The sequence below is a fragment of the Sinocyclocheilus anshuiensis genome, unplaced genomic scaffold (genome assembly GCF_001515605.1).
Source record: "Sinocyclocheilus anshuiensis isolate Anshui unplaced genomic scaffold, SAMN03320099.WGS_v1.1 scaffold1389, whole genome shotgun sequence".
NCBI lineage: Eukaryota > Metazoa > Chordata > Actinopteri > Cypriniformes > Cyprinidae > Sinocyclocheilus > Sinocyclocheilus anshuiensis.
The window spans coordinates 48,289-61,310 of record NW_015552672.1 but is presented as its reverse complement, the minus strand read 5'-3'; the positions used below and the strand labels follow the sequence as shown (position 1 = coordinate 61,310).

The following is a 13,022-nucleotide window of genomic DNA, read 5'->3' as shown; positions in this document are numbered from 1 at the left end:
GCCGGGTAGTGCGTGAGGTGAACCAGGGACAGAAAGTCATTCGTGTGGTTCTCAAGAGAGCGTTCCCCCTGCTCCAGCAGGAGGATTTGGAAGGCGGGGTAATCCATAACACGAAAAAATAAAAACTGACAAAAACCGGAAAAACAAACGAGGGGAAAGACGCCGCTATACTTTACTTTTGGGTCGGTTATTCTGTCACGGTCACGGTGTGTGGAGGCAGGCAGGATGACGAGGACGACAAGAATTCCAATAAAGATATTTAATGTAGACACAACAAGGCAGATTCAGGAAGATGAGACACACACACTCGGGGTAACATTCACAATAACCGACCCCTAAGGCTCAGACAGACAGGAACTAATATAGGGTGGATAATTAGTGGCAGACAGGTGATCACAATGAGGGTAATTAACTAATGATAGTATGGGCTAAACCAACAAAAGGGGAAGAAACCACAATAAACAGTCCACAGGGGCGTTACATCCACACTGCATTTTTTTATATTAGTATTTTTGTCTTGTTTTCCATTTAGAATATCTCAACACCCTTCAAAAATATTAGTTTACTTGGAGAAAATTTGCATAATATATAAAGACATTTTTAAGATATTTTTTAGATTATATCTCAAATTTTTTTACAACGTTGCCCATTTTTAAAGCATAAATCGAACAGTTTTTAGTTGAGGGTATGCTTAAAACAAGAAAGGAAAACGTGTATTCTCCGAATCTTTTATGAATGTTTGCTTTTCAAGTAAATTGATCTTGTTTTATGAATATTGCAATATTTTTACGGGAAAGCAAAGCAAAAACTAATAAAGAAAATGACATTTTGCAGGGCAGCCAGTTTGCTGTCACATTATTGTTTTTCTGAAGGTCACATTTGCTTATTACAGGCAAGATTATGTCATGTCATTGTCTTTTAAGGCTGCTCTTGCATCTTTGTTATATTTGCCGTGTCATTCTATTCTCTCTTAGGGTCCAGAATTCAGAGAGTTTCTACTGACCAAGCTCATCAATGCAGAGCTGGCATGCTACAGGTCAAGCCGATTTGCCAAGCTTGAGGTGAGGAAACAATAGAGCATCATTTATTACCGCATTAAAGTCCTGATGTACATTTGAACAGCAAAAGCCTGAAAAGATTCTGCTTTGCCACAATCTCTGAATGGTTAATCCTTATGTTGTATTGGGGGCCTCAGAGACCCCAAGGCCATTTTAATAGCTCGAAGAAAAAAACTTAAATACTTGATACTTCTTGGCTTTTCCAAATCATATGAGATTAGATTATAAACCAAACATGATAACTCTCTTTAAACGCCCTTCATTAAAAGTGTTACATTACTTATTTGGGGTAATAGATACCTTAAATATTAAACAAATAAATACAATGAATTTTCACATATTACAAGAATTAGAAAGGAAAATAAGCAATTCATTTAGTTTGTACACTGTACAATACCAATCAAAAGTTGTTTTTGAAAATTTCGAAAAGTCTCTTACGCTCACCAAGGCTGAATTTATTTGATCAAAAATAAAGTAAATATTGTGAAATGTTGTTATAATGTAAAATTGTTTTCTAGTTGAATATATTTTAAAGTGTAATTTATTGCTGTGTTGGCAAAGTTGAATTCTCAGCATCATTACTCCAGTCTTCAGTGTCACATGATCCTTCAGAAATCATTCAAATATGCTGATTTGGTGTTCAAGAAGCATTTATTATTTGTGGAAACAGTGATACGTTTTTTCATGAGTATTTAATGCATAGAAAGTAAAAAAAAAAAAAACTGCATTTTTGTGAAAAGTAAATCTTTTTGTAACATTATAAATGTCATAACTGTCACATTTGACCGTTGAATGTAATGCCTCTTTGCTAAATAAAAGTATTAATTTCTTTCTATTCTTACTGGCCCCAATTTTTTTTTAATGGTGTATATCATTTGGGTTTCTGGGACTCCAAATTTAAAATCAGTAAGTTCAGTGTCAATAGAACATGTAATAATATGTTTTGTGGTTGTGAAATAGGAGAGAACACGAACAGAACTGCTAGATAACCTTCATAATGAGTTACACAAGCGCACACAGGCAATGCTGGGCCATCCCCTCAGTGCAGATGAAGAGAGGATGGAGAACGGAGGACATGGAGGAATACTGGAGTCTATTAAGGTATAAAGTCAAAAAGATCAGCCGTCATATTCACATGCAGCTTGTCAAAATGGTGAACTATCCTTTTAATGTCTTGTGTCGGTCTCAGCGGGCGATGCGCGTGCGTAGTCACTCTATGGAGGCGATGGTGGGCTCCCAGAAACACGGCCGCTGCTCTCCGGGCGGAGGAGGCGTTCCTACCAGCCTGAGCGGAGTCGGTCTGACACACAGCAACACTGAGGCTGCCAAGAACTCTGTGAGCATCTTCTTACGTTCACAACACAGATACACAAATAAACTGGATCTGAAAGGCCAAGTTAGTGTGGTAACAGCCACAGTGTAATAACTTTGTAGTTCACTTTAATTATTTTAATATAACTTGATTTGTTTAATTAACCCTACATGTGATTTTAAAAAACAAAACCCTTTTTTATATATTTTTAGTCTCCAGTGACATTGAGCACCAAGTCTCCTCTGAAGAGCCCGGTGAAGAGATGCTCAGGGCTGTTCCCACGGCTACACACCAGTATGGACGGACAGCCAGAGCGCCACACACGCAGGTCCGACAAATACACAAAAAATACATAGGCCTATTTAATAAATATGCTAATATTTTCATGTATACAAATTACAAACTGTGTACTAAAAATATTGTTATTATAAAGATGATATTATAAAAACAAAAAAGTTGAATAATTGTTTCCAAAATTAAAGGGATAGTTCACCCAAAAATGTACATTTTGTCATTAATTACTCCCCCTCATGTTGTTCCAAACCTGTAAGACCTCCGTTCATCTTCAAAACACAAATCAAGATATTTTTGATGGAATCTGAGAGCTCTCCATCCAGTATGCTGTTTTGTGTCAGCTGCGCCACGCGGATACGTTGTTTTCGTTCAAATCAAAGCATAAACGAAGTAAACATCATCTTCGGAACACAAATAAAGATATTTTTGATGCATTCTGTGAGCTCTCTGACCCTCCCTTAGACATCAAGTGTCCTTACACGATCAACGTCCAGAAACGTAGGAAGGAGATCGGTAAAATAATCCATGTGACATCAGGGGTTCAACCGTAATTTAATAATCTCCTTGCTACGTTTCTGGACGTTGATCGTGTAAGGACACTTGATGTCTATGGGAGGGTCAGAGAGCTCACAGAATGCATCAAAAATATCTTTATTTGTGTTCCGAAGATGAACGGAGTTCTTACGGGTTTGGAACGACATGAGGGTAAGTAATTAATGACATTTTTGGGTGAACTATCCCTTTAAGTGTACTTTGACAGCACTGCAAACACATTACACACACACACACACATACACACATGCTCTAAAATGCTCAACAATTGATAAATGTATTTTTCTTTGGTTTGTCTGTCATTTTAGTGTCCTATGTGATCAAAGAAGTCTAGATAATGGTCATCTGTCACAGGAAGTGAGGTCAGAGACGTCGTCCAATCCTAGCTCTCCTGAGATCCTGAGCAATGAGAGGTAAATTTTCTGTTTCGTTACTGGTACTTAATAAATGTGTATTCTTAATAGCTAATAATACTTTCTTTCTTTCTTTTTTCCCTCTCTGTTTTTACAGGCCATCTCTCAAGCTGAAGGAGGTCAGTGGAAGACCAGATATCTCTCGATCCTCCTCCAGCACCAGCAGCTTCAGCAGTGCTGCAGGAGACCCAGAGACTCTGGAGGAGAAAGAGCCTGTATGTAAATGTGTCTTCATGTTCATTAATGTTGCTGTAAGAAGTGTGCATGTTAAGTCTGTTCTCTCATGTCTTCAGAGCAGCCTCCAGATTTCTCCTAGTCTCTCACCAGTCTTTGGCTCTCTGAGCACAGAGGGGCAGGGCGCAGGAACGCCAGTGATCATGTGCCGCAGTCCAACAGGTATTTGAGATGCTTCCCTCACATTCGACATTTGAATTCAAAATTTACAGCTTAATGAGTTATATGTTTTTGCATATCTCTCTATGAATAGATTTTAGGAATAAGACCTCACCCAGATCCAATCTGAAGTTCCGCTTTGACAGATTGAGCCAGTCCACTGCTGTAAGACTTAATTTTATGACTTTGTTGTTGCTCTTTCATTCTCTATCATTCTCTGTAGTGTTTCTTTGGTTGTTTAGTCATTTGGTTGACTGTGTGTGTTTTAATGTAAGTTTAATCATTGATTGGTGACTTTGAATTCTTATTTCACAGGGACATTAGCAAAGAGAACGTCAAAGACGACCAGAACCATTGTAAGTTACTCATGTAATTCATAAATAGCACATAGTCTTGGGGGAGAAGTAAAACCAGAGGCTGCATATACTGAAATTATTATTTCTTAATTGTTCACACTTTTTGATGCCACAGACCCCCAAATTTGATGATTCCCATTGTAACCTCCTTCCTAAATTATAAAGATAACTTTTAATTTCATGTCTGAAGACTCATTTAGTCGTTCTATCATTTTGGGTACATATAATTGATGATAATTATAATTTTTCTAACCATTTTCTTCAGAAACGTCATATTTTATCCTTTAAGAGAAGACATACTATATTGCACAAATATTATGTACATCCTGTGTTTCAGTTTGCTTAAAATTGCCTTGATGTCTCTAATGACAGTTTTTGCAGTGTCTGGTTTTGAAGTGAGTGTGTGAGTTCAAAATAATGGATAAAAAAATTTTAAAGTCAACTTCAGAAAAAAGGAGAAGTTTTTTAAAATTAGTTTATATTTTGTTTTATTTTTCTCAGAACTTTTCCATGAACTCCCTAGAATGTTTTGCGGCCCATGGGGTCCTCAGACAGGGTTTAAAAACCTCGGATTATAACATTTTGAAAACATTTACAGATAGTTTCGCATTCTGTTTTTGTAATTTTGTCAGATAAAAAACGTATCTGGTGTGATGTGTTTTCCTGCTTAAGAAACATTTTCACAGTAAAGATAAAGAATGCTGATTTTTAAACTCTAAAATAGACCAGGAGAGAGACATGAGTTAAAGGGATAGTTCACCCAAAAATGAAAATTCTGTCATTAATTACTCACCCTCATGTCGTTCCAAACCTGTAAGACCTTCGTTCATCTTCAGAACACAAATTAAGATATTTTTGATGAAATCTGAGAGCTTTTTGACCCTCCAAAGACAGCAAGGGTCCTACCACATTTAAGGCCCAGAAAGGTACCAAGAACCTCGACAAAATAGTGCATGTGACATCAGTGGTTCAACCATAATTTTATGAAGCTATGATAATACTTTTTGTGCGCAAAAAAAACAAAAATAACAACTTTATTCAACAATTATTCTCTCCTGAATTACCTTCTACCACCACTATGGAGAGTAACACAACGCATGCACATGCTTTCCTTTGCTCATAAACAAGGCGCAGCACATGCATGTTCTACGTCAGCAGCATCACGCGCATGCATCGTGTTACTCTCAATAATGGCGGAAAAAGCCAAGAACCCACAACTCACAGCTCTTGCTAATACAAAAAGAGCTGTTGCCACAGAAGTTCTTGTGATATACTGTATAAACGTCACATTAAAATACCTAGCATTTCAATATTTTACTGATGGAATAAAATAGAGCATGATGGAAATTTACAAGCATCCATCAGAGTGATGGACAATGATTATTCGTAGCACAACCTCTCAGTATATCTGTAATGGGCCATAAAAAGCACTCTCATAATCATAGAAAAATAATGTTCTTTTTAGCAACATCATATGACCCCTTTAAGTTATGTTCATGTCAAAAATATATTTCTTATTTGGTATTTACTAACCCCTTAAACTCTCCATCCAGAAAAGCAATGGATCAGCACTGAAGATCAAACACTGTCAGGACTTGAGAAGGAGAGAATTTAAGGAGGGACCCATCACTCAAGCCTATGCTCCCAATCCGAACATCACAGGAATAAAGCACACACGCTTAAGCACACAGTTAGCATCTCCTCTAGTTTCTGCAGTTGGTCAACTGGTACTGACTTGGGACATTTATTGATTTTGCACATCTTGAAGTCTTTCACAGTAAAAATAAAGAAATAAAATAAATAATCCAGTATTTTATGAGTTAATAAAATACAAACTTGGATTAGCAGGTCAATAATAGTAACTATCCTCACTTAATAGTAATAAAACAACACATTTTATTTGAATTAACAAAATACCCAGCACCTGAAACATTCCACAGTATTTTGAGACTCACATAAATGCACTTGACCGGCCCTATGACTGCTGGAAAAACATTCATGAAACTGGCCACGGAAGATATCATTATACAAATTAATTTAATAACAAATCAATCTAAAATGCACTAGAGTGGTCAAATAATAATAAAATAGGCTAGCACAACATTGCTTTCCTCTGTAACACTTGTGCAATCCCTGAAAATCTGCCCTAAAATCAGGCATTGTTTGGAGATGTTTACAGCCGCTACTGTGTTCCCTGAAGAGTTATTTATAATATATATTATTAGAATAAAACTTGAAGTACTAAACTTTTTTTTTAAATGGGTACTTCCATGACTGAATCCTGTGTATATTAGAAAACCACTCATATGTGTATATATATCTATTGTGTATATTCCATGGATCACAGAAGAATAAACCATTATTGTCACAAACAGCTGAAATGTGTGAAATGTGACACTTTTAAAGGGACTTCTCCATTCTGGTCTTTGGTAAAATTATTTTTTGTTTCCTTATAGTATAAATTGCTTAACAAAAAGAGCTGTGTTAATTTATTTCTCTATGATTGTACTGCTACATGTGTAAAGGTTTCTGTATGGCAATGTTGATTTTGTTAAATAAAATATTGTATTTTGAAGCCTTTGTTCCATTTGTGAGCCATGCTGTAGCTACACAACCCCTGACTGTTGCAACAATATGTAAGGCAGGGCCTTTCAATCTGATAAACAGCGATGTATGACAGGATGTACAGACATACAGTGGCCCCAAAAATTATTTGGATGCTTAAACCACACTTATATACACTGGTTAAACCGCATAAACACATTTCATTACACCAAATACACAAAATAATGTTATTTTTAGCAACATCATATGACCCCTTTAATAGTAATACTTCCTGCATGAATGTCATTAAGGTAAATAAATAAATGGATACTGCAAACAACTGATGCAAACAAACTTTAGAACTAACATATTAACTATTTTTTAATATGGCATTTAAAATGACATTTTTGTCAAACTGTAGATTGTTTTATATTGTATAATTTAAAGCCAGACAATTTCAGTAGCCCCTCACTGCAGAACAAAGATCCAGGGGGCGGGGTTGGATCCACATCTAGGGGGTGGAGATGGTAGGTTTAGGGGTGGAGATGGGTGGGTTTAGGGATCAGGGGGTGGAGACGGGTAGGTTTAGGTATATGTAAGGTGGGAGGAGTTGGATCTGGATCCAACCACATCCCCTGGATCTTGTGTTCTGCAATGAGGACCATCTCGACAATTTATGCTTTTTATAATAAAAGCTTTATTAGGTAACACTTTATTTTAAGGTGTCCTTGTTACACATGTTACATGTACTTACTGTTATAATAACAATTAATTATGTATAATTACATGCAAGTAACCCTAAGCCAAACCCTAATCATATAGTAAGAACATGTAGTTAATTAATATTACTCAGTACCAGTTACACTGTAACAAGGACAGCATAAAATAAAGTGTAACCCTTTGTTAAAATCATTTAGAATAAATTCTCATTTATTTTATTATTTACAATTGTCTCTGAACCTTTCCACAGACCCCCTAGAACCATCTTGTGGACCCCAGGCTAAACATCTCTAAATTACAATAATATGAACCAGTGCCACTGTTTGTCAGAGACAGTGAAGTAAAACTTGTTGTGTCACAAAAAGCATGATTTGTATATTAATTTTTATTTTTTAATTTATATTAATTCATAAAAAAAATTATATAGTATCTTTGAAGCAAACTTCTCAAGGTGAGAAAAACTGGGAACAAAACACATACATAAGAGAATAAAATCAAGTAGGCCTAAAAGGCATCCTAAAAAAAAAAAATAAAAAAAAAAAACAGGTTTTAGGTTTTTAGGTCAATAGGTTTTTATGGCCTATTTTGATGTAAAATGCATTATACTAGATCCTAATACTGGCCCCTGAAATCATTCCCAAGAACTATTTGTGATTATAAGTCCCTAAAGCTTTTCTGATTGTGCTTTTAATACACAAGCAAGGCTAACAGTAAAATGTCTTGTAAACTTAATTTACACTAAATGTAGTTTGTAATTTAGTTAGGTGAAATTATTTTAATTAACATTTACTACTATAGCAGACTGGAAAAATAATTACACTGATTCTACTCTTTAATATTAGGATTCTTTCTCTCTGACTCACAAAAATACATTAAATCCTAAATATGAATGTTAGTGAATGCATAATCTTCTTTAGTCAAAGGCGGGTCACAATTAGCAGCGCCCGTCTCCTGAGCTCTGTCTGTCTCTCTCTCTCTCTCTCTCTCTTTCTGTCTGTCTGTCTATCTGTCTGTCTGTCTGTCGGAGATTGAGACCTAGGTGTCGCGAGGCTCGAGAGCAGTGTTAGCACAGCTAGCGCGAGGCTGCGTTCACTTCATTGAGAGTTAGCCGTTAGCCGCGAGCTCGTTTTAGTGAGTGATCATGGCGGCGGTGCGCAGCCTGCGGGTGTCTGTGAAGTCGGAAAGCGCGTCCGATCGGTCAGAGTCAGACTCGGAATCAGACTCGGATCGAGATGCCCGGGAAGCGGAGCCCATGGAGGTGGAGGAGGGTGAGCCAGAGCTGGAGCCCATCCCTGTTCGCCGAAGTTTAAATGAGCTGTTGCCGGTGAGTTACGTTAGTCCGTAGGCCTCTTTCAAGCCACGGCCTCGCGTAGTACAGTAAGCCTGTCGTTGGTGAAGCCAACGTGGTGAGTTCAGAGCTAGGCCACTATTCCTACTTTTGAACAGGTTATGGTAATGGGTTTATGGTGGGTAATGCTACATTTGCATAATGTGTAGTGATGGTCTGTTGTTTAGAAGGATCTTGGAAAAGTGATGTAATTCTCTGGCCCAAGTTTCCTAATACTAACAGACTTTTCATTTGGCGCACTGTTATTTCTATACTAATTGGTTAAGAACTGAAACTATTCTGGTTTATTTAGACAGTACAAAGCATTGTAGATATTGTAGAAAAGGTGGTCACCTTGAATCTAACAAGTGAAAAGCTTCTGTTGTGTGTGCTGATCACATGGATATCTGTACGATTTCTACAGGACACCAGCAGACGCTATGAAAATAAGGCTGGCACCTTTATCACTGGAATCGATGTCACGTCTCCGGTAAGTGTCAGCTGGTGGTGTGAATATATCAGCCGGTCTACTAATGTACCTGTTGTCCACAACATTTGTACGTGTTCAGGAGGCCATAGAGAAAAAGGAGAAGCGAGCGAGAAGATTTCATTTTCGCGCAGAGGAAAATCTGGCGCAGAGGAATGTTGTTCTAGACCGGGATTTGATGAAGAAAGGTAATAAATCTTACACAGCTAAAGCTCAACAATTAATTTAAAGTCGGCATCAAATTAAAATTCATCCAGTCTGTTTTTCAAATGCATGTTATACATCATATTGTGAGCAATTCATATGTGCGTGTTTAATTTAAAAAGAGTGTTTTGACCTTGTAATGTTTATATTTACATTTAGTCATTTAGCAGACGCTTTTATCCAAAGCGACTTACAAATGAGGACAATAAAAGCAGTCAAAACTAACAAAAGAGCAACAATATATAAGTGCAAATGACAAGTCTCGGTTAGCCTAACGCAGTACACGTAGCAAGGTGTGTGTGTATATATATATATATATATATATATATATATATATTATACACACACATATACACACACACACAAAGAAAAACAAGTAGATAGAATAGAACAAATAGAAAGCTAACTAAAAAAAAAAAATGTAATCAAACTGTCATGACTGGGCCTTATGGCGAATACACCAGACTTGTCTTTGGTGATGTGTGCACTGTGCAGGACTTTTCCAATCATTTAGTCCGTTTAAACCTGTACTTGGAAGCTCTCATTCATCTGCCTCCACTAAAAATCCCTCACATCTTAAAATCCAGTCAACAATGGATGCATGGAACAAGTGTTCAGCTTACATTTTTCATCTTCAATAATCTGTTACACTTGGATGTACGTTACAACACAGAAGAAAAGATCTGTCGCTCCTTCTGTTTAATCATGACTTCCAGCCCATTTCAATTTTTTGCGTTGTCAGAAATAACCTTGAAATCTTGTGACTTTTTCTCATTTGAGTATTCATGAAAAGTGTTGTCACTTTGATATGTTGTGGAAAGTGTGTACAAAATTTATTTCGTTGTTAAAAGCAGCTGCACAGACCAGAAACAACTTTTTTTTAAATGTATTATTTTGTTAAATGTATTATGATTATTATCCATATATGTTTGGAACAATGTTAGGTTGAGAATATGATGACCCAGTGTTAATTTTTAGTGAACTATCCCTTAAACATCTCTCCCACTCTCTTTTTAGCGATCCCGAATGTGCGTCTGGAAGCCCTACACATGAGTGGAGTCGATAACATGAGCACTCAGGATGTTTTTGGCTACTTTAAAGAGTATCCGCCTGCCCACATTGAGTGGATAGATGACACTTCCTGTAAGTACAGCCTCACTGATATTACCACACTGTCATAATTATACGTTGAATGCATACAAATCTGAATTGGAAACATGTAAAGTTTTGTTTAAAGCTGGATTGTGGTGCTCATAGTCAAATCACACGTTTCCAGGCAACGTGGTGTGGCTAGACGACATCACTTCAACCAGAGCTCTCATTAACTTGAGTCGGATGCCAGACAAAAAAGAGGTCATAAACACTGACAGCTCGAAACCATCTGAACTTTCAGTCCAGCCGCAGAAAGGTTTGTCTTCTCGTTATACAAGTCTTGTGATTTCATTGTGGAACATTAATTGACACTGTGTTCCACCAAATTTTGTGATGCAAAACTCTCACATTGTTGCTGATCAGCTCGGCGAAACCGTGGCTCTGATGATGATGATGATGATGAGGAGGAGGAGGAAGGTGAGGTAGATGATGATGATGGCGAAGATAAGGTGGTGAAAGCAGATAAGAGCAGGAACAGTGATGGCAGTGAGAGTAAAGCTAGCGACATTGAGGAAGAGACCGAAAAGAAAACACAGGAAACCGCAGAGGTAAAGTAATCAGATTATTGATGGTAATTCTCTCTCTTTTTTTTCTTTTTTTTAATTATGCAACTTGTATTTAATTTTTTCATCCTAGACAAGTCTGCTTTCCCAAGCAGAGCAAGAGTCTCTTCTCCGGAATGATCTGCGGCCCACAGTCAAGCCCTTCAAAGGCAACAAGCTGTTCTTGCGCTTTGGCACCCAGGGTGAGAAACATACTTGAGTGTTGCCTACAAATAAAAGGAATTGACCTATCGGTAAGCCCCTCCCCTTGAACGCAGATGAGCCAATGGCAGTCGAGTATCAGTTGCACGGGGAGCGGAACTCAGACATCTTTAGGTTTCAGTGCCATAAAGAAACATTGGAAGATTTGAAGCTTTCATCGGTTTGATGGTGTTTATGCTACAAAAATGGAAAAACGATGTCACTAGGGTACTTGTAACACTAATTCCAGGTATCCTGAGAGGATAGGCCAGTGTTTCCCATTCATTAACTAGACTGTGGCGCCCGCCACAGTTTCATAAACCGAAGATATATTTATACTTCTCATATAACATAAAAGTTCTTTAACGTTGTGTTTCACGCCATTGTTTTGCAAGTAACCGTCAAACGAATTAAAACCGAAAGCGTAATATGACTTATCAAGTCTGTTTGCGCTGCTCGTTTCAAAGTGAAGCGCACGCATTGTGCACGCGATCAGCTTGTGATCCTGTGTTTTCCGTGTCTCAGAGCGTCTCAGATCACGGTGACTGCAGTCAACTCAGTTATTGAATGTGCTGTGAGTTTAGCGTGTTTGGGAACGCAACGGCCACCAGTTATGCATAATTTGCACATTTGCATAATTTTCAACATTTGAATGGGCAAATGTTTTACAGTATTTCATTAAATTAGTAATGTTTGTAAACCTGTTTTCACCGAAGCTGGAGTTTTCCACCAAAATAAAATCTCAACTGAAGTTTCCGCCAAAATAAAAGCTCAAGGGTTTATCTCTTGCATGCATGGCCCAATATTAACAGAGGCGCACAGTGAAAATACTGTACAGGTACAGTAAGCTCACTGTTCGGAAGAAAAATATAAATTTTGGGGTGGGGGTTTATATGAATGTATTTCTGAAGGGAACTGACTTCACAAAAGTTTTGATGGCATTTTTCCCCCTCTTATTACTGCTGATCCATAAGCGCCACCTGCTGTCAGATTGTGAATTTGCGTTCTCATTCAGCCTGTCTGTTTTTGTTTCATGTAGGTTTTATCTTTGTATCTTGATTAAAATGCAGTGGTTGGTTCTAATTTCAAATGGCTTTTTTTATTAAATATGTTTAGTTGTTGTAGTAGTAGCAACTGCCCGTTTTTTGCAAAAACAGTTTCATGGCAAAGAAAAATATTTATTTTTAAATTCTGGTAAATTCTCAAGTCACCAGCCACTGGCAGATGTGAAAGTTAGTTTTAGGACCTGCTTGCAAGTGTAGAAATTAGGACAAAAGTATTGCAATTTCCCAACTGTAGAGTAAGGTAAAATAATATACCTGAAAAAAAAATCATTTCTTTCACAGTGCAATTGTTTTACAATATATGGCTATTACTGTCATAGGAATAATAATATAAAATTATTATTATTATTATTATTTTATTCTAATTTGTTTTGCTTCCAAATTCACCAGTGAGACTGAGACA

At 37.2% G+C, this 13,022-nt stretch overlaps 2 protein-coding genes across 5 annotated transcripts in view; both read left to right on the top strand.

The window, feature by feature from the left end:
- LOC107667436 (rap1 GTPase-activating protein 2-like) overlaps positions 1-6,856 on the top strand; it is a 52,634-nt gene extending 45,778 nt beyond the window's left edge. For 3 of the 4 annotated variants that reach the window (XM_016459107.1, XM_016459109.1, XM_016459110.1), the window contains 10 exons: positions 975-1,061; positions 2,019-2,159; positions 2,248-2,394; positions 2,583-2,698; positions 3,525-3,629; positions 3,727-3,844; positions 3,923-4,025; positions 4,117-4,187; positions 4,338-4,378; positions 5,932-6,856. In XM_016459107.1, coding sequence (XP_016314593.1) covers positions 975-1,061; positions 2,019-2,159; positions 2,248-2,394; positions 2,583-2,698; positions 3,525-3,629; positions 3,727-3,844; positions 3,923-4,025; positions 4,117-4,187; positions 4,338-4,346 — 897 coding nt within the window. In that variant the 3' untranslated portion in view covers positions 4,347-4,378; positions 5,932-6,856. The remainder of the gene's footprint in view (positions 1-974; positions 1,062-2,018; positions 2,160-2,247; positions 2,395-2,582; positions 2,699-3,524; positions 3,630-3,726; positions 3,845-3,922; positions 4,026-4,116; positions 4,188-4,337; positions 4,379-5,931) is intronic. The other variant, XM_016459108.1, reaches the window with a different exon arrangement.
- Positions 6,857-8,649: 1,793 nt separating this feature from the next.
- The window catches only part of LOC107667442 (nuclear cap-binding protein subunit 3), a 12,244-nt gene continuing 7,871 nt past the window's right edge, over positions 8,650-13,022 (top strand). Inside the window, exons 1-7 of the mRNA XM_016459116.1 lie at positions 8,650-8,966; positions 9,394-9,459; positions 9,539-9,644; positions 10,678-10,803; positions 10,937-11,068; positions 11,176-11,360; positions 11,449-11,557. Coding sequence (XP_016314602.1) covers positions 8,784-8,966; positions 9,394-9,459; positions 9,539-9,644; positions 10,678-10,803; positions 10,937-11,068; positions 11,176-11,360; positions 11,449-11,557 — 907 coding nt within the window. The 5' untranslated portion in view covers positions 8,650-8,783. The remainder of the gene's footprint in view (positions 8,967-9,393; positions 9,460-9,538; positions 9,645-10,677; positions 10,804-10,936; positions 11,069-11,175; positions 11,361-11,448; positions 11,558-13,022) is intronic.